General features: G+C 41.8%; 2 protein-coding genes and 1 long non-coding RNA gene across 15 annotated transcripts; 2 read left to right on the forward strand and 1 right to left on the reverse strand.

Annotated features, from left to right (window-relative positions):
- The first annotated feature begins 515 nt into the window (after positions 1-515).
- rcn3 (reticulocalbin 3, EF-hand calcium binding domain) lies at positions 516-9763 on the forward strand. 13 transcript variants are annotated; one of them, XR_014599086.1, is made up of 11 exons: positions 516-611; positions 1558-1781; positions 2202-2395; positions 2715-2887; positions 2982-3042; positions 3130-3221; positions 3493-3600; positions 4627-5031; positions 5080-5103; positions 5435-5490; positions 5555-6346. XR_014599086.1 is itself a non-coding variant. In XM_084037679.1 (8 exons), the coding sequence occupies exons 1-8, from the start codon at positions 522-524 to the stop codon at positions 9275-9277; spliced, it is 1050 nt and encodes a 349-aa protein (XP_083893805.1). In that variant the 5' UTR covers positions 516-521; the 3' UTR covers positions 9278-9763. The 13 variants fall into 13 exon arrangements, 1 of the variants encoding a protein (XP_083893805.1); XR_014599076.1 differs by having other exon boundaries at positions 4627-5175; positions 5387-5490; XR_014599077.1 differs by having other exon boundaries at positions 4627-5175; positions 5387-5466.
- Positions 9581-14520, reverse strand: nosip (nitric oxide synthase interacting protein). The gene is made up of 10 exons (XM_084037681.1): positions 14382-14520; positions 14116-14217; positions 13761-13866; positions 13582-13663; positions 13198-13333; positions 12218-12360; positions 11495-11611; positions 10752-10822; positions 10559-10667; positions 9581-9989 (listed from the first exon to the last, which is right to left on the reverse strand). Exons 2-10 carry the CDS (start codon positions 14183-14185, stop codon positions 9918-9920), a joined length of 906 nt encoding a protein of 301 aa, XP_083893807.1. The 5' UTR covers positions 14186-14217; positions 14382-14520; the 3' UTR covers positions 9581-9917.
- Positions 14521-18072: 3552 nt separating this feature from the next.
- LOC311030860 lies at positions 18073-19014 on the forward strand. The gene is made up of 2 exons (XR_014599017.1): positions 18073-18173; positions 18494-19014. It is a non-coding gene; the product is annotated as an uncharacterized lncRNA (long non-coding RNA).
- Positions 19015-20914: the final 1900 nt, after the last annotated feature.

Genomic DNA, 20914 nt, shown 5'->3' on the forward strand with positions numbered 1-20914 from the left:
ATCAAACATTTTTAATTTGGACCAGGTGAATGCAAACCGACAGAAAAGACCAATCAAATGGAATGAAAAATACGTAATTTGAAATAATAACAATAATAAAATTAAAAGGGCTTGGGGCTAATCTTTTAAATCATATTCTTCTGTAATGCTAAACAATTCCACTGCATCTTTATTTTCAGTTTTCGGCCATTAAAAAAAGAGAGACAACTCATTATCACATACTTGGACTTCTGAATGAAAACACAAAATAAAAGTATCGTAATGTTATCACAGTATGATTAGTTTCTCCCAGCCTTTTCCAGCGGTGCTTGCATCATCTTGGATTTATATCGGAGAAGCTTCGAGCAGCTGTTTGATTCCTCCCCGCTGCGTTCCGCTTCTGCGTGACAACGTGGCGGTTAACAACCAATAAGAATTCATCCGAAAGTGCTCTGCTACTGTGTCATACTTTTTATTGGTTAGAGCTCCATTTGGGGCGTTGCCGATTGGCTGGTTGAACAGCAAGGCCCGCCTCCTTAACCATGTTATTTAAAGGTACAGAGTGCCAACGCGGACTGATCTGCTGTTCGAGCTGCGAAGAAAGGTGTCGCGAGAAACCGCCAAGAAAACTGGTGAGTTGATTTTTTTCTCGCCTGTAAAACGTTAAATTAGCAGAACAATGGCGAACGTTATTATTTCAGCCTTTGTGTCTCCTACATACGGGACATACAGCTCCGTTGTACCTCCAGCAATACGAAGGGAAAGCTGTGAGTGTGTGTTTGATTAATGATGGGGTTCATGTAGACTGCAGGGGACGGAGGAATTTACAAATATAGTACTATTTAATAGCCATTGGATTATTTTTTTCAGTTTGACGGTAATGTGATAAATGTGGGTGGATTTTAGCTGAGGTTCTAACAGTATGATGACATCAGTATGAGTTACACGTACTGTTATCTTTTCTGGACTTATTTGACTGTAGAAAGTTGTAGAAAGTAATAACTTGGTACAGTCCCGACTGCTGTCTCCGTCAACGAACATTATGAAACTTCTAGAAAGGAGTGCACGAACCATATGTGGCTACATATAAAGTGGTCGGCCTGCAGGAGAATCTGGAAACCCTGATGAATCCGAGTGACCCTCAGTTTGAGACTCCAACCTGTGGGGGGCGCTGTAGCCTGAAGTTAGACACGGGACGATGTGAAAATGTAATTAATTAATAATGTCACAATTATCCTGCCACCAAATATAAATTTCCAATAATCATCAACATATGTGCAAAATTCTTAAAATAAAATAAAACAAAAAGTATTTTTTGTTTCCTGTATTTTTAAATCAGGCTCTATTTTTTCCACATCTCGGCCATGTGATAAAATCATACATCGTCCCATCCCTAGTCTGAAGTCTTTCATTCCAAGCATTTCACTCAGCATTGTTAATGGAAAACAGAGCTGAGATTTTATGTCAGAATATTTAATGCTTTTAAGTATAATTTTCTTATTATGATTAGTTTTGTTTTTTCTTCATTTCTGACGTCTTCTCACACACATCTGTTTTTTGTCCCATCCTCATCACCAGTCCATGATGATGCTGCTGAGGTCACTAGTGTCCCTCTGCGTCCTGGCCGCTGCCGCCTTTGCTGTCCCCGCTCAGGAGAAGCGCGTCCATCATCAGGCCGATCTGAGTGACCACGCCCACGAGGATGGTCACGGCTTCCAGTATGACCACGAGGCCTTCCTGGGCAAGGAGGAGGCCAAGACCTTTGATCAGCTGACCCCCGAGGAGAGCAAAGATAAATTAGGGTATGGTGTTACTCATTTTCAGCCTTTCTAAACTGCCTGCTGCTCCAGGCGGCAACCTCCAACTATCATGGGCAACATTCTCGTGCTGAAGATCCTTAAAGCTGCATTCTCTCTACTGGCCATCAGAGGGCGAATTCCTTTTGATTGTATAGAAGTCGATGAGAAAATGACCCTACTTCTCACTTGATTTATTATCTCAGTAAACATTGTAAACATGAGTTTATGGTCTCAATCTCTAGTTTCAAGTCTTCTTCAATCCAGCATGATGTTCATTTAGTACATTATGGTCCATTTAGATCTAATATACAGTCAATGTTCTGCCCCAAACCGTCTTAGAGATAGTCAAAAGGTTGAAGGTTAATTAATTTCATTATACAACGCATGATGTTAGTCACCCTGAACCCCGTCTCTCCCCCACAGGAAGATCGTGGACCGCATTGACACAGACAAGGACGGCTACATCAACCATGCAGAGCTGCACTACTGGATCAAACACCGGCAAAGGAGGTACATCGCAGAGAATGTGAACAAGCACTGGAAGGACTACGACAAGAACCAAGACGGAAAGATAGCCTGGGAAGAGTACAAAAACACCACCTATGGCTTCTATCTGGGTAAAACTCCTCTTCTTCTCCCCTTTAATGTTCTCTAATTCGTCCTCCCTTCTACCGCCATCTTGGTGAGTAGTCAGCAGTCCATCTAGGAAATAATGTCTTTATGACTCTGTGATCACCTGATCTGACTAATATCTGCACCGGACATCTCATATTAGGCTCTGTTTTTTTAAGCTACATTCAGCAAAGTTCAGCAGCAACCATGCAAACTCGAGTCAAACCATGTGTGTATAGCTAACCCTTGCTGTGAAGCGGTGCTAACCACCACACCAGCTCGCAGCCCTACAAACAACTGTAAACGGAAGCTTTCCTTTTTCAGGCGAGGAGTTTGATGACATCGAAGACAAGGCCACCTACAAGTCCATGCTCACCCGGGACGAGAGGCGTTTTAAGACGGCCGACCGGGACGGCGACAGCATCGCCACGCGTGAGGAGTTCACCGCCTTCCTTCACCCGGAGGAGTACGATTACATGAAAGACCTGGTTGTGCAGGTAGGATCAAGTCTCTTTATTGATCCTCGGGATCATAGAGTATCTGGACGTAAGACTGGACCACTACGAGTACTAAATCATTTTCCTCATTTAGGAAACTGTGGAGGACATTGATAAGAACGGCGATGGCAAGATCGACATAAATGAATACATCGGTAGGTGACTCCAGGTCTCTCAGACCTGCTAACGCTCCCAACCTGGAGGCCATCCGTCCTAAACGTGTGTTTGCTGCTGCTCCACAGGCGACATGTACTCCACAGACGAGGGGGACAGCGAGCCGGACTGGGTCCAGACAGAGAGGCAACATTTCCACGAGTTCAGAGATGTCAACAAGGTAGAAGCGACAGTATGGCTGCTCTCACAGCTATTGTATATTGTAATCAAGTAAAATCAGGACTAGAACGACTTGGAAAACAACCCTGTTACAAGTAGGTCTTACAACAAGGGTTAGATTTGACTTAATTTGAGTAATTAAACCTCAGTTCTGGCTGCCTCTCGCCAGGAAATTCAAGAGTTGCTGCCAAGTGAAAGAAGTCAACAATGACACATCCCATTTGGTTGTTGCTCAGCTGTCCTGTTTCACCAGGCTTCTGTGTGTTGTACAGGACGGCTACCTGGATAATAGCGAGGTTGCCGGTTGGGTTCTGCCAGGAGAGGTGGACCACGCTGACAACGAAGCCAAACACTTGATCCATGAGACGGACACCAACAAGGTAGACCCGCCGCTGCCATGCACAGATCCACTCATGCAGTTATCTTTTAGGTTGATTTCACTGTCCTCCAGGCACATCGTTAAAGCCATATCAGAAAACTGACACTGCAGGTAAAAATGAATGAATGAACAATGACTGAGCTAAAACAAGGACCATACTCTCCAATCATAATAAGATTTGTATACATTGTACATACTACTATATGTGTTACAATACCAAAATAGTGACTTTAATATGATATCCTGCCTGCATATCTCAATACTGAATTTATACCACAGTAAAAATCTTAAACTACTGGAAAAGTAATGGAATAATAAATAACAGAACATGAAGCTTAAATAATTCTTAACATTTTTGGTTAATAGGAAAATTAATTTGATTTCTTTGTTAGTCAACTTCATATTTGCAACCAGATATCACATTAAACTAAGTCATTTTCTAAAACAGCGGTTCAGGTGGAGAGTGGTACTGCAGCAGGGAGACGGAGAGAGGCTTCCAAAACAAAAACACACTAAATGATAATACATTCAGATGAAGTTCTGAGAACTTCAGAGGAAGTTGCTAAAACCAGGAAGACACCACAGTAACTGTAGAAAGCTCTGCGTTAAAGTACTTCAAGTACCAGAACTAATAAAACAGGGTTTCGTGACGCTTTTAACGGCAGAGTATCACAATACACCTCTAGTTTGGGTACACCGCGCAACACTAGCAGTAATATACTGTGCAATTGTAGTATAATGCATGAGCAAAGTAATTGGATAATTGTGGGTTAATTATTAACAAACTGTCTGCTTTCTCTTACTTCCTGTTTGTCATCACCTGTTGTATCCCCGCTCTCTCTTACTTCCTGTTTGTCATCACCTGTTGTATCCCCGCTCTCTCTTACCTCCTGTTTGTCATCACCTCTCATATCCCCGCTCTCTCTTACTTCCTGTTTGTCACCACCTCTCGTATCCCCTCCTTCTGATCCTTTCAATCATAAACCAATAAACCAATGTCGGATGGAATCTGGTGATCAAACAACAGGACCAGAAAATCACCAAGAAGGAGGTTCTGGCCAACTGGAACATGTTCGTGGGCAGCCAGGCGACCAATTACGGGGAAGACCTGACAAAGAGACACGATGAACTTTGAGGAGTTGTCAGGAGCTCATTTGGAGAATTTGGTTACTCTGCTTTTGGGAAGGGGGTGGGGCCATAGAAATAAAGGAGTAGAAGGGACATTGAACCGTTTTCAGTGGTCATGTGACGAGTACAACAACAACAAAAATGGTGAGTGTTAGTTGTTATGGTGACAACACATATCAGTGGAGCTCTAAAGTGATGTCACAGCTCACCAGGAAGAGAGAGGACGCAGCTCTGTGGGCGAATGTCTGGCTAATTAGTTGTTAGGTGGCTAGGAAACTAGGTATCTATGGAGCTAGTTAGCTGGGTGGCTAGTAAGCAAGGTATCTATGGAGCTAGTTAGCTGGGTATCTAGGTAGCTAGTTAGCTGGGTATCTAGGTATCCAATTAGCTAGGTATCTATGGAGCTAGTTAGCTGGGTATCTAGGTAGCTTGTTAGCTGGTTGACTGGGTATCTAGTAGTGATGTCCAAATGAAGCTTCGTGAAGCATTTTCTTTATTTTCTGAGCGCAATATATGGCGCTCTCTGTTCAACAAAGGGTTGAAGGCCGATATATTTCCATTGCTTTCAACCCTTTGTTGAACAGAGAGCGCCATCTATTGGGCTCAGAAAATAAAGAAAATGCTTCATGAAGCTTCATTTGGACATCACTAGTATCTAGATATCTAATTAGCTAGGTATCCATGGAGCTAGTTAGCTGGGTTTCTAGGTAGCTAGTTAGCTGGTCGGCTGGGTATCAAGGTATCCAATTAGCTAGGTATCTATGTAGCTACTTAGCTAGTTATCTATGGAGCTAGTTAGCTGGTTGATTGGTTGGCTGGGTATCTAGGTATCTATTTAGCTAGGTATCCATAGAGCTAGTTAGCTGGGCATCTAGGTAGCTAGTTGACTAGATACCCATGGAACTAGTTAGCTGATTGGCTGGGTATCAAGGTATCCAATTAGCTAGGTATCTATGTAGCTACTTAGCTAGTTATCTATGGAGCTAGTTAGCTGGTTGATTGGTTGGCTGGGTATCTAGGTAACCAATTAGCTAGGTATCCATGGAGCTAGTTAGCTAGGCAGTTAGTTAGCGTGTTAATTCCACTGCTTTAATGTTTGTCAGACATGACTGTCAATATCGATGTAGTTTCCTACGGTGTGATCACTGAGGATGAAGCATTAAGTAGTTAAATTATTGGCAAAGGCACACATAAAAATGGCCACCACTCTGACCGAGTTGATTTGAATGGGAATGTCCCTTCTACTCCTGTTGTATTTCTATGGTAAAGGAAGGCGGTGACCGGGTTCCCAGGGTATAATGATGTACCCGCGGTCACACATGCACACACACACACAGACAGAAATCTATTCACACTCAGCATGCGCTCACATACCGTGTATGTGAATGGAGACCATACAGTTCTCTCTTTGCTTTATTCACACATTGCTGTTGTCTGGTAAACTGTGCATCTTCAACGTGAACATAACTTTGGATAATGTCCAACATGCACTGGCATCCAGCTGCAACGATGCTTTTTCTACGAGCCTGAGAGATGAAGTCAATAAAGACCATCACGACGTGTATGAAGCGCTGTGACTTTTTGGGTGTTTTCTATTAAAGTCTTGTTTTTTCTACAAATGCAGTTTTTATTTTGCACTAACCACTGTTGAACCCTGGTTACATTATTATATGATTGTAATTATTGTGACAGTGTAGTTTTCTACATACAAAGAATGATTTTGCTGGTTTCTTGCCTACAAAAAGACATTTAGTTTGAAGGCGTTGAACAGGCTATTTATCAACGTCATATTGTGATGATTTGATCTCATCAAAATGAATAATTCCAAGCCGTTACATGGCTACCAAAATATAACATGATTTACGTCTGATAAGTCCAAAATGACCTGTTAGCTGCAGAGAAAAACTACTTTTTTTAACAATCAGGATACAAAGATTGCCTTTGAGTATTTTATTTTTCGTGCCAGTCATGCAATCATTTATGGATCTATTTAAGTATGGACTTTAAAGAGGGACAGCAGAAAGAAGTGTACTAGGACAATGAATAACCACATTGCCATTTCAGCTTAATAAAACCAAAATATACTTGAAGGAATTAATCTCGACCCTTTTGAAATACTTTTATAAAATGTATAGTTCGTTGATGTGTATTTTTGTCCTTAAGTATGGTTTATTATGACATATTTTTATACATGGAACATTGTCTGGCACCTCAGGGATGCACAACTGTGTTTCTGCACATGCTAAGAAGATCAACAGCCTGCTTTAAAGTTTTTTAACTGGCCAACCAAATGGGTTATAGGTAGGGAAGTGATATGACACTTATTTCTACATGTATTGATGATGTCATTTTTATGCTCAAAAATCATCATGATTTATTTGACCTTTGACCCCCGAAAATGTACTGTAATGTTACTGCACTCTTTTTTGCATTGCTGCAAAATGTTCTCATGCAAAAGCAGAGTGCAGTAACTACAATATTTGTGTCTTCTTTCAGCTTTAATATTTTTTTTCAGTGACTAGAAGGGAAACATTTTTATAAGTGTATTTATAAGGGTCAACAACTCTTTTAGACTTGATATTATAAAGTTATGTTATATTTTAGTCTGAATATAATTTTATCTCACAATTTTACTTAATCACTATCTAGATGTAAGTTTCCCTATCAAATATACTCAGAATTTCTGTTATTCTTGTATATTCAACACAATGAATTGCAGCGGTAAGTGCAATTACTGAGGTCTGCTTTGGTTTTGAGTTGGATTTTGAAGTTACTGCAATTTTTATATCATTATTTCTCTGAAATAAAGCGGAATTGAAATCTAAAGTTCATTTTAAGTTATAACTCAATTTTGACCAAAAATGAAGTGACTGCAGTTAGGATTTGTTGGGTAGTATATAGTAATAGTATATAAATATCATATAAAGTGCCTTGGAGATGTTTAGCTCTCAAAAAAATTAGGAAGCACCTAGCCATAAGATCTTGATGAATAAATTATTCTAGTTGAGAATCTTTACCGTTGTACATTGTATCATTTGTTGAGACCAAAATGACGTAACAATGGTCACTAGAAACCAGGCGGTCCAGACAGCAGGACAACAGCCTAAAGGGAGACCTTAAAGGCAGTTAACTCAAATATCTGTGGGGGTCTCTGGAAATACAGCAGCATCATATTTAATTACAAATAAAGCTGTTTTCCCTTCAACATACAGAGTCATATTGACGTTAAAGATAAATAACTTGACTTGACAAGTAATGAGAGCAGCCTAAACGTGTAGTAAAACATTGCGAATGCAACATGTTGTTGGGGTTTTTATGAAATCATAACTCGAACCCTGATCATGAGGATGGAAGATGCCAAATTTCTGAAAAGTGTGGTACCATTGTTTCCAGGGTGAGAAAATAGGTGGAGAATCCACCAGAAGTCGGAGAGACAAAGAGAAAACATGGGCCAGCTCGGCTTTAAACCCTTGTTTGAGAATAAACTATTGCCTTCAACTCCGACTGTCTCCAGTGAAATCTTTTGAACTTTTTGTTTGACACTTTCACTTCTGTGAAGTGTTGAAGTGGTCCAGACTCAAAATCTGGGCCTGACCTGGACCTCTGCCCTCAAACAGCACTGAGGGCAGAAGTGCAGAGGGCAGATGTGTCAGCGGATGGTCTCCTGAAGGATCTTCTCCCAGGAGAACGTGAGGAGACAACCAGGAGGAACCCAGGGCCCTATGCTCCAGCAGGAACCAGGACTCACAGAACAATGCATGGATGTGGATCCTGGAGGAGCTGGACTACCTGTGAACCTGATTGGGCTGCAGGTTCAACCTCATGCTCCAAGTAGTGACAAGGAGACCAGCAGAACCAGAACTAGAGAAGAACCAGTCAGGAAGGAGATGGAGAGAGCAGCTGTCTGTGGTCTCCACATCAGAACCGTTGCATTGTGGGGGGTTTTCTTGCTTTGCCTCCGTTGTTCCTGTTGTTTGTGTTTCATTTGCACCAAAGCAGGTAAAACTGATTCACAATCAGTTGTTTCCTTAATTGACAGATTGACATCCCTGAAGTGTAACTGACTTAGTGTTATGCTGTGGTGATAAGGTGTTGACATAATTAATTTTTTTTAGCAGTGTATGATTACTTTAATTTATTAATTATTATATTTTAGAGCACACAGAGGCAGAATAAAAAAATTGAGGCCTTGATTAAAAACTTCTGCCATCATGTGAAAGCTGGATTATCAACCAGACAAAACCTCTGGTGGGACCTCTGGGTTCATTTTGTCAGGACAGTTTGGGTCTTCACCATTACATCGACCCTCACATTTCACACGGACGCTAAAGGGCTTCAGTATCAGACGCTGAGGGGAGAGACAAGGAGTTGGTATTTCCTCTGGAGCCATATATTCATATTAACTTCCATATTTCTATCCTTCCCTGTCCTCTGCTCATCAGGATGGCAGGCTGACACTTTCAGAGATGCTCGACAAGATGGACGACATCATCACCAGCACCATCACCGACTACGGAGGCATGAGGGTGGACGAGCACGACGAGCTGTGAATAATGTATTCATAATGTGTTCAGCAAATATAATAAAGGTGAGGACGGCATGAAGTGGCCAATAAGCTGTGACGAGGACGTTCAAGGAGACGCTACATAGAGTGTGATGTATGAAAGTACGGACAATAAAAACAGCCAGCCATTGGTTTTCCTTTTAAAGTTTAATGAAAACAACTCACTTCACATGATCCATAACAGCCGACACGTCTATTGACTTTTGTGAAAAAATAATGCGATTACAAGTCTCAAATGTACCAAGAAAGACAAACAATGAAAAAAAATTTTTTGGGGAAAAAAAAAATGTTAATGCCTAAACAGGAAGTACAATTTGGAGGCTTTATAATTACCAGTGCCAGAATAGAGATCAGTGATCGATATGATTCTACTCCGAATGAACGCAGTGTTTCCCGCACAGAGGGTTGGGATGAATAGTGAAGGAAAGTCTCTGCACAACGAATAGAATAATTCTGTCTTATAGAGACCGTTGGTAAAGGCCAAATCTACTTTTTAAAATTCATGAGGGAATCATATTTCACCTCATATGATGAAAAACAAATAAAAACAAAAGTATGCCACCAAAATAAACAAAGACTATCAAAACAGGTGAAAGTTGTCCAGGAGCTGGGAGAAGTCCTCTGACTCACACTTGCATCACTGGACGAGCCTCTTTGGCGCTGAGGTCGACGCCGGAGGCAGCGAAGCCGGTTCCACCCTGTCAGGACACGAGACAGACTGTCAGATCCACCGTTTGGAGGAATTCAGACAAAAGAAATGGCATAGAAATAGAACAGGAGTAGAACAGACATTAAACTGTGTGACTAGTACAAAAGAAAAGGTTGATTATTGCTAGTTATGGTGACAACACACGTCAGTGGAGCTGTAAAGTGATGTCACAACTCACCAGGAAGAGAGAGGACGCAACTCAGGAGATGGATTTAATCAGTCCTAAGCATTTGATCGGACCGAATCACGTGATGCTAAATATATGAAATTCATATGAAGCTGTGTTTAAATCCTATCAGCTTTGTGAATCTCCTCCTGATGAGGAACAAATGTCTCCTGTGTCTGTGGTCCCCCAGAGGTCTAGATAGTAGCTCACATTAGTCCAGAGACCAGACCAGACTATGTGGTCCAAACAACAAGGTCTCTACTGTATTTATGTCTAGATGACCTTATTTGGAGTGTTGATGGAGCAGCTACAATGTTAGCATAGCCTAGCACCCATCAACCAGACTCCATTCAGAAAACAAGCGTTTTAATACATAGAGAGTGCTCACATACCCTCTGCATTGGTATGATGTCTTTGTCGGACAGCTTGTCTCCACTCACAGGATCCATCATGTCCTTCCTGATCAACTTCTCCACACACTCCTGAGTCACCACGGTCCCCCTGAACACAGGACAGAGTCAGCCATCCTGCAGGAGAACGCCAAACACCTGAATGGCAGCAGTTAGACAGGAAGTGGACACTCACGAGGGCCGCAGAACAGCGCAGGGAACACTGTTGCCGAGGGCGTCTCTGGTTACTGCACACACATACCTGTCCTGAAGAGAGGAGATAACGATGAGGAAATACATCTGGGACCGTGATGTCACTGCAGGCGTCCTCAAATAGGATTTGCTGCTCCGTTTTCATCACTGTACCCTCAACATATTTGCTTTATAGGTCAGACAAGACATTTTTTATTTATTTATTTATTTTTAAATCAGATGGTTTACTGGTCCAATTCTTTGGACATAAGAATAAATTGGACATTTTGGGGGAACATTCTCTGAATTGGTGATTTTTGGACATTTTCCAGAATAAATTGTTTCCTAGCTAACTCAAATAATCAAGATTTATTGAAAATGTAAACCTCATTAGCCCTGATCAATAGTAGATTGATCCTACCTAGCCTCTGATACCACAGAGCTTCACTGCTCCACTACACAGGGTTTGTTGACTCAAAGAAAATCAGATAAAAAAGACTAGATGTATCCTTCTATCCCTGGCATGTGCTGTATAAAAGCCCATATCCACCATTGTACAGACAAACACGATTGACTGAAGACTGTACTGTGTAATCCAAATGCACTATTGTCTCGTATACAAATAAAGAAGCATTAAAAACTGCTGGTGAAGGAGAGCCAGAGATTAGTTTGCTCACAGCTCCCCCTGCTGGGCACTGGCGGTGCACAAGGTAGCCGTTTACACCGTTAGCATGGCGGTTAACTGACCTGGCGGGTGAGCAGGGCCACTCGATCCAGGCTCGGGTCCAGTGGGGTGAAGCGCACTGTGATGAGCTCATTCATCTTAATGGGTCGTCCTGACATGGGACACAACACGGCTTTACTCTGACAGACATGAGGGGAGCAGGGGGAGAGAGAGAGCGAGAGAGAGACAACAACAGGACGTTACATAACGTGAGTGTAGCAGCGAGGAGCTGAGGGAGCCAGAGAGCGGAGTCCGGGGTCAGCCTGCCTTCTGCCTTTAAAACAGGGTCAACATCAAACAGACAGACACACTAAATAAACTCAGAGAGAACATCCTGACATTTAAAGCCAACAGGTGAAGCTGGCAACAACTCACTTGATGCCACAAGGGTCATTACAAATGCTGGACCACAGTTTGACAGTGTTCGGCCCAAACCATTGGCTGTATAAAGAAGTGGACGTCGTCATGGTGACGTCAACCATTCGTGTGTGGACTATGGATTTAAAGCCTAAAGCATCCCCTGCTTTCTGGTCTGGTGGACTCTAAATGGACCATCATGTACTAAATGAACATCATGCTGGATTGAAGAAGACTTGAAACTAGAGATTGAGAACATAAACTCATGTTTACAATGTTTACTGAGATAATACATCAAGACAGAAGTAGGCTCACTTTCTCATAGACTTCTATAAAATTAGACTTATTTTTGCAACCAGTATTTTAACAGCATTTTTCAAAGCACTCACAGGTTTCTTGAGCAGGGTGGGCTTGGACTCTGGTGTCAGACAGGGAACCCAGAAACTGGGCAGGGTCTGGCTGGACATGGCAGCTGAACCAGCAGCTGAGGATTCTGCTGAGCTGCTGCTCTTCTCACTTCCGTTGTTCGGCCCTGAACGGGACAAGGGGACAGCGGTGATATTAAAAGCAAATCACACATCTCACTGTGTGGTGACAATAATAAATCACAGTCAGAGACATTCTGACAAATTTGAGGAAACGTTTTTCCAAATTAAGGAAATTATGATGGTGGCTGCAACCCTAACCCGACCAAAATGTGCCAATAAACATCAGCAAAGCCAACAGAAAATAAAATACATTTACAGCACAAAACATTAAAATTGGATGGATTTAATGCTTCAAATGCTAAAAAAAGCTCATTCAGTCAGTGGAGAGCTGGAGTAAAAAGAAAGTGACTCTGTCACGTAAATTTGAGTAGTTCACGAAAGCAAAATGAACCAAAACTGACGTCCGATTATAAAATATATCCCCTTTTACACTGTAGAGTATTAAAAGTTATTGTAAAAGCTACTGAGACAGAAAGGGGTGACAGAATGTTATACCTCCGAGATGCCAACAGAGGTCGCAGTTTCCATCTGTCTGAGCTCAGCTTCCTCTAGACACTGACCTCTGGTGGCGTCTGCTGGTCACTACAACACATCACATCTATACAGCGTCATAGAAAGAGGAGCTTCCGGATTGATGACGGGATTGAATAATCATACCGTCTGGATTTTCTAAATACCTGGTATTCTGTAATCCCATCCAAGCCTATTGAAAACTAATAGAAACATTGTGTCTAATAGGCTGATCCACCTTCCACCTCCTTTCCCTCTCTGTCACTGTGGCTCCGTCCAAAAGTCAAAATGCATTGAAAAAAATAAAAAATAAAAAACCCAAAAATTCACAACAGGTTTCATCTAATAAAATATTATATTCAGACACGTACCAGATGTGAACGGGTTGATGGGTTTGGACACAATGCTGTTCTCTCTGGTTTTAAACCTCTCCACCCGCTCTCTCTCTTCTGACTTGGACTCGAGTCGGCTGCTGCTCTTCTGCGCTTGCTTCTGCTTCTCATACGCCTGAAGAGTTGAGAGGAAAACACTGAATGTTTGACAGCAAGAAGAAGCTGTATCCATATGAAACAACATGAAGAATTGTCATGAAATAATGACTGTCTGTCTCACTCTTCTCTGTTACTGTCCTTAAATGTGCCGAATGAAAAGAGGAGGAAGAAGAAGCGATTCTTCTGTTGTTTGAGTCTCCCACACAGGAGCAATAGTGTGGACGCAAATTATTAGACGATGGAGTCAGACACCAAAGTGTTTACCTTCATCTTTTTGGCAGTTTCTGTCTTCTGGTGCAAAATGTATTCAAGAATGGCCTGTTTTTCATACAAGAACCCATCTGGACTGAGGAGAACAACAGAAACAAGAAAAAAAAGCTGTTCATATATGAACACGTTAGGATGACGCAGCAGGTTTGTGTGTGTTGGTGAAAGAGACATACGTCAGTACAGGATTCTGACACGGCTGCAGGGACAGGCAGCAGCAGTCAAAGTCTTTGATGGCGTCTTTGCCCAATCGAATGCTCTGTGTGCCGTAACCAGACGACGCTGAGAAGGAAGGACACACAGACACACACACACACACACACACACGCACATCAGAACATTACACAGGAAATACTGGCCTAGAATGTTTAATTCAATAAATCGTTCTGCTGCGATACAATTAGGAGGAGCTGCATCTGTGAAATGACATGCGTGTGGTGTCCAAACTGTGTGTTTTGTCCTACAGACCCGCTTGTGGAGGAGTACTGTAGGGGCCAAAGCAAAGAAATGAGCTCGACGCGGTTTTCTCACCTGTGTCTTTCTTTTTCTCGTGGTACGTGTAAACGGCTCCTGCCGTACAGTTCTTCCCGTGGCGAGTCATTGCACTTCTTTGTTTTGCTAATCTTTAAGTGTCTGAAGGAGAAGAGATGGTGTTAATGTTGCTGTTAGCATTGGTGCTAACATTAGCTGCTAAATATGTACAAATAGAGCGCGCGCGCAGATAATATCAGAAAGTATAGCGTTAGAAGATGGCAAAAAGGAGAAAGAGCCGTTTTTAACGGGCTAATTGACGTTACCAGCGATGGTCGGGGAGGAAAGGTGAGTTTACGGTACCAAAACAACAGCGACACAACTTCTTCTTCGTCGCTGTTTCCGGCTTCTTCTCTTCTTTGGGGTTTAATGGCGACTGGCAAACCAGCTTACAGGTGCGTTACCGCCACCTACTGCATCGGATGTGCAGCAGTAGTTTGACAGGAAAATAAATACATAAAATAAAATAAATGAATAACAAATAAACAAACAAAAGCACTAATAATAATAAAAACAACAACAACAATAATAATAATAATTATGATAATGATACAATTTAAACTAAATAATAATATTAACACTGATATTGAACTGCATTAAATAAAGTAAAAATAAACTAAATTCGCTGCATCACTCCTGCCATTCTTTTCTGGCTTCTGCTCCTGCTCATTCCTCCTCCTTCTTTGTTGGTGTTTTTTTTTTTATGCATCTGGCCTCCTGGGTATCGCATCACTGCCGCCTTCTGGTTTAAATCCTCGTGGTTATCCCGTTGCCACTGTTTTTCTTCCTTTGACTGAACAATTTGCAAGTACAATTGTACAAACTGTCAATACCAAAACAATGGAAACGAACATGCCGGGCGGGGGGGGGGGGGGCGGGGGGGGGGGGGGGGGGGCAACAGCAGAAGATGAGAAAAAGAGACGGATATAAATTCACTCAGTATGTCTCAGTTAGGGTCGGGTCGGTTTGTGCCACTCAGTTCTCTCCTCTTTGTGTTTCTGTTGAGTTCTGGTATGTTGACCTCTTTGATGACCCCAGCATCATAGCTCAGAACTATTTGTGTTGGTCCTTTAACTACTTTTACTACTACTTTTGTTACTACTTTTACAGACCAACACTATTAGGCTCAGAGCTACAATAAAAGCTGCAAACCAGTCATTTAAGGAGACTTCAAAACTGTGTTCTATTTGTTCAATTTAAAAATTGAAGAATTATTTTAACTCCCCACTGAGTGATAGTTATTAACCGTTTGAAACTAAAAATAAAATCCTCAAACTCTTGATTCTCACCGTGCTGTAAATCTCCTTAAATGCTCTGTATGCCACTATAACATGCTCTGTAAAGGCTGCTGTGGTGTGTGTCATTTGAAACATGTTTACCTAAAGTTATACATATATATTTAGCAGGTTTTGCCACAAAAATGTAACTTCATAACATGAATTTGGGGCTGTTTTTTTGTTCTAGGTGCATCAGGGACTTTCAGGTTGCTGGTCCTGAACCAATAGTGATGTTAGCGGCGCCTGTGTTTATTTCTGTGTCTGAACAGCAGCATTTCCTGCCTGTGTGATTGTGGATTTCCTGTTAGCAGACCCCTACACCCATTGCAAATAAAGCTCCACTAACAGATGCACACAAATGAAACGCTGCTGAATTCACAGTAGAAACACGCAGCAGCAGAGACCATCATTCACAAGGAAGTGTTTTTTTTCTACATTGTAACCACTTTTTAATCAAATGTATTGTCATTTGCACGACAAAATGATTATTGCTACATCAGAACTTATACATAAAAAATAAAGTGTATTATGTGGTGAAGGCTGGAGGAGGAATTTGATCTGCTGGTTCATCAGCCGATACGTGTGTATCTCTTCCCAGAATGCAGCAGGGTGAACATACGTGTCTGGGTGGGTTTTTGTCTCTCAACATCACTGATGCTGGTCGGTGGTACCGCTGATGTTCTGGTGGTCTGGAGAGTCCTCCTGTCCTGGACCCTGAACAGCCCATAATAGTTTGTAATGTCTCTGGAAAAGTTACTTTAACAACCAGTCTGGAGGGGGTCAAAGCACCTGAGTGCCTGTCTCCATCATAATCCTATAGAGGATATGAAATAGTGTTTTGTCAACAAAATGAATAAGAAGAGAAGGAAATGAATCGTGATAAGAATAATGAGGGAAGAGTCCACCTTCAGCACAGATAAACACAGCACGGCTATGAGCTCCCTGTTAACCCCGCAGTTATCATACCAGCAGGCCCGGACAAGACCATATAAGGTCAGATATGTTCAGGTTGTGGGGTTGCCATGGTGACATCGTGGATGAAGTCTGGAGTTAATGGTGTGGTGCAGGGTGGTAAAGGATGCTGTAGTAGATAATAAGTGGGACTAGACCTCCTTCATAAACACCGACCCCCCAGAGACAAGCCCGCCCAGCAGCTATCAGGAGCAATTCTCTTTATCTGCACTCTTTGAACACGGGTCCGTGTCTATCACGCCATCACCACCCTGCCCTCCGGCTCACCATCACTATCCCATCCTGACGCCTGAAGCACGTCCTTCCTCTGATCAGCACACGTCGGCTTGATTGGCATCAACAGATCAGACCAGAACATCTGCAAAAAGAAATATGAATTAACGTGTTTCCATTCAGGATCTCTCTGGTTTCACTGAGATGGCAGTATGCTGATTCTCAATCTTCATTTTATACATTATACAGTATATATGTAATGTAGATCTGGCCACATGCTCCAAGCAAATAGAGGGCATATCTAAATATAAAGACATCGGATCATCAGTGTATATGCAGTAGATATTAGCACAAATAGTTAAACCTGGGTTTGGTTTCCTTTTGTGGGGAGTTTGCATGTTCTCCTGTGTTAGCGTGGGTTCTCTTCGGTTCTCCGGGTTCCTCATACAGTCCAAAAACATGCGGCTTTGTTTAATTAATTAATGTGAGTGTGAATGAAAAATCATATGTATCATTCGTGGTATGGAAACATTATTTGTCCCTCGCCGTTGAGTAACATGCATATTTTATCCAAAGTAAGGTGCCATGGTGGTCCACCAGAAGAGGCGGGACTTCACCTCTATAGTCCTTTAACCTGTTATATTAAAAAGGTGCACGATACGGGTTGGGAACATTTCCATTGCCTCCCCATGGCTTTCAACATGGTGAAGGCCCTCACAGCTAACGGTGCTAACAGCTAACGGTGCTAACAGCGCAAACAACAGCAAATGTGCTGACAGAGCTGTCAGAAAATGTAGATTTTAGCTGTTTTGCTTTGTCAAATAAATGAAAAACTGTCCCTGTTTGGGGCTTGGAAAGTGTTGTTCCAGCTTAGAAGTAGCTCCTGCTAGCTTTTTAGCCAGGTAGCTAGGTAGCTAACTGCTGCGCTTGGGGGTCAGCAAGATAGCTAACTAATAACTAGTCTGCCTACTTTTTACATGGAAGTGAGTTGATTTGAGTTGTACTTCTGTTGTATTTCTCTGGATGATACAGTATTTTAATGTTAAGAATGTGAAAGATCTCTTAACACCCCAGCACAGAACAGTCCTCGTTAGTGAACACTGACTGGTTTGTCACACAATAAGCATGTAGTACATGATAGTAGTAGTACAATGATGTAGATTTGACTAAAGTAAAGTGAGTTTTTTTTAGACCTAAATCTTTCATATTGACTTCCTTGTGACCCCATAGAACTGTATTTAGCGCCATCAAACATCTGCATCTCTTTATCTCGCCCTTCCTCATTAACCCCTCCCCCCCCCCTGCTCGTGGTTTCTGGGTGTTTGTTGTTAGTTTCCTGTCACAGAGGAAGTGCCTCACCCAGCCGCTTGACTCCCTATTGGCCCTAGATGAACAGTGATTTTTTTGGGGGGTGGGTGGGGGGAGTGACGATGGGCGGGGGGTCAACAGAGGAGGATAGATAGAGGACCGGGATATGGACAAGGAGACAAGATGGTCTGAAGGCAGAAGAGATGAGAGCAGAGAGAGCAGATGATTGAGGGTTGGAGGGAGCAGACGCTTTGCCGCCGAGGAGGAAATGGCTTTGTGTTGGAGAAGGTAAGCCGAGAACGAGACTTCATACTCTGGGAAACTGTTTTTTGTTTAAATGTTCCTCAAATTTCGTGTCATTTGTTGTGACCGTTTACAGTAACTCGGTCTAGTTTCCCCTCTTCTACCACATTTTTTTAAACCTGTTATTACTATGATTTATCAGGTCTTATGTACTGAACTTGTGTTCTTGTTGTTTATGTGCATTATTGGATATTGTTTTAAAGCACTTTGAAACGTTTTTTACAAGTGCTATACAAATAAAGTTTATTATTTATTTTTTTGGACTACTATTCAGTAACAGACTTTTTTTTCCTTTGTTTCTGCAGTGTAATCTCACACTGGTCGTAACCTGCCGGTCGTCTTTCTTGGTCTGGTCACTCCCAATCCTTGTACCAGTGTCTTGATACCACGGTGACGCTGGACAGGTTTGGGGGGGGCTGTGCCGAGGATGTAAACGCAAAACAGCTTGCATCTAATGTCGCAGGTGGAAAGCTGACGGCCTTGTTAAGATGCGAACAAATGTTTCCACCATGTCAGAAATTTCCATGAGGCAGCAACCAGCCAGTATGTCTCAAACTGGCTGAAACCTGCGCAGTCAGAAAGCCACCAGGCTACTTAACCCTCAACAACCAGAAACATGCTTGGTTTTACATCTGAAGTATTTCATGTGTTTCATGAAACGTGCCGTGATATAGGTATTGCCATTTGAATGTATTTCATGTCGTTTGGTGCTGTCGTCACAGCTGTTAGGACTACAGATGAAAATGAGCAAAGATGTCTCAACAGCCATATTTACAGAAATGTCTATTAATGTGAACAATAAATAAATAAGTCAAATGAATGACAACAGCTGTTCTGTGCTCCATTCGCAGCTGAAGCTGTTTTCATATCTATTTTCGGATTAATGTCTTTGTGATCATTTGTCTTCATCTGTAAGTACAATTTGCTATAACCATACAAAGTTGAAGGACGGTGTTATTATTAACACAGAGAGCATATTCAGGATATCAATTCAGCAATCAATAAATGATGGCAGAATAGAATATATGCGAGTCCATACCAACAGCATAAATACCTCTCATAAAGCCAGAATGTCTCATCTCCGTAAAAACAAGAAAAAGTAACAAGCAGCTGCCGGAAAATGTTCAGTAAAATTAAAGTGCACTTTATTGACATAAAACATTCATGACTCAATAAACAACAATCACATTTATTGTTAGGCATTATTCATTAGAGGGTTTAAAGTTTTTTAGAAAATAATTTCTCATATATATACTCTTAGTCACATATATATTTGGTTGTATATTAATAGATTCCTGTGACTGTCCTTTTATTAGTATTCTATCATTTAAACAAATAGGGCATAGTTAATCTTAATCAGCTCGAAATCACTCAATCTTTTCCCTGGGAAAAATACTACGTTAGTAAGGAATCCGAATCTCTTTGACCATTTCAAGAAAACCGACTGAATATCAGAGATAAGGTTTTTGGAGTTCTGGGTCCAACAACCCAAGGTGAAGAATCAGTACTGCATTCAGCCTGCAGGCTACATGTATGTTGTTGCAGCCGGCTAGTGTTTGTGTTGTGTTATGCCAGGCAGACCAACTGACATACGTATGAGTGGAGGGACCTCTAGTGGAGCAATCGTTTATTTCAGGACTTTTAGTCAGAGTCCACCATAGAGCAAACAGCACTGGTGAAATGACAAATGACCCAACACTGGCATTAAAGGCAGCGCATCAAGTTGGTTTGAATCCTATTTATGGGATCCCAGTTTGTACATGTTAATGGTGAATCCTCCACGCACACTAAAGTTAGTCATGGAGTCCTGCAAGGTTCTATGCTGAGGCCCATTCTATTCACCTTAATCATGCTTCCTGTAGGCAATATTATGACAAAACACTCCATAAATTTTCATATAGTTTTTCATTGGTGTATGTTCTGATGTTTTCTTTAATGGTTGTCAGTGTGCGATAGACAATAACGTTTTATTAAATGAATTGATTAAAGTAAAAGAAAGCGGGGAAACATTCCTAAATTACACATTATATTGCCAAAAGTATTCACTCACCCATCCAAATAATTGCAATCAGGTGTTCCAATCACTTCCATGGCCACAGGTGTATAAAAGCAAGCACTAGGCATGCAGACTAGATGTGGATGTGTGAAAGAATGGGTCGCTCTCAGGAGCTCAGTGAATTCCAGTGTGGTACTGTGATAGGATGCCATCTGTGGAACAAGTCCAGTCGTGAAATGTCCTCACTCCTAAATATTCCAGTCAGCTTTCAGTGGGAGACATGGATGAGAGAGTTTGGTGTGGATGAACTTGACTGGCCTGCACAGAGTCCTGACCTCAACCCGATAGAACACCTTTGGGATGAATTAGAGTGGAGACTGAGAGCCAGGCCTTCCATCCAACATCAGTGTGTGACCTCACAAATACACTTCTGGAAGAATGGTCAAAAAGTCCCATAAACACACTCCCTATGGACCCTATGGATTAAGAATGGGATGTCACTTTAATTCATATGCAGTCAAGGCAGGTGAGCGAATACTTTTGGCATTAGTGTATAGGCCTACTACAATCTGATACTCTTGGCCAAAGTCTTCATCCATGCTTAATATTCTGTGCATTAATCATTTCAATAACAAAATAATAATAAAATAAAAAAAATCCTGTGTAAAAACCAACTGACCTGTCGAAAGTTAGGTATGGCAATCCCTGTTAATCACGTGTTCCCTGAGCG

The sequence above is a fragment of the Eutrigla gurnardus genome (assembly GCF_963514095.1).
Source record: "Eutrigla gurnardus genome assembly, chromosome: 20".
Lineage (NCBI taxonomy): Eukaryota > Metazoa > Chordata > Actinopteri > Perciformes > Triglidae > Eutrigla > Eutrigla gurnardus.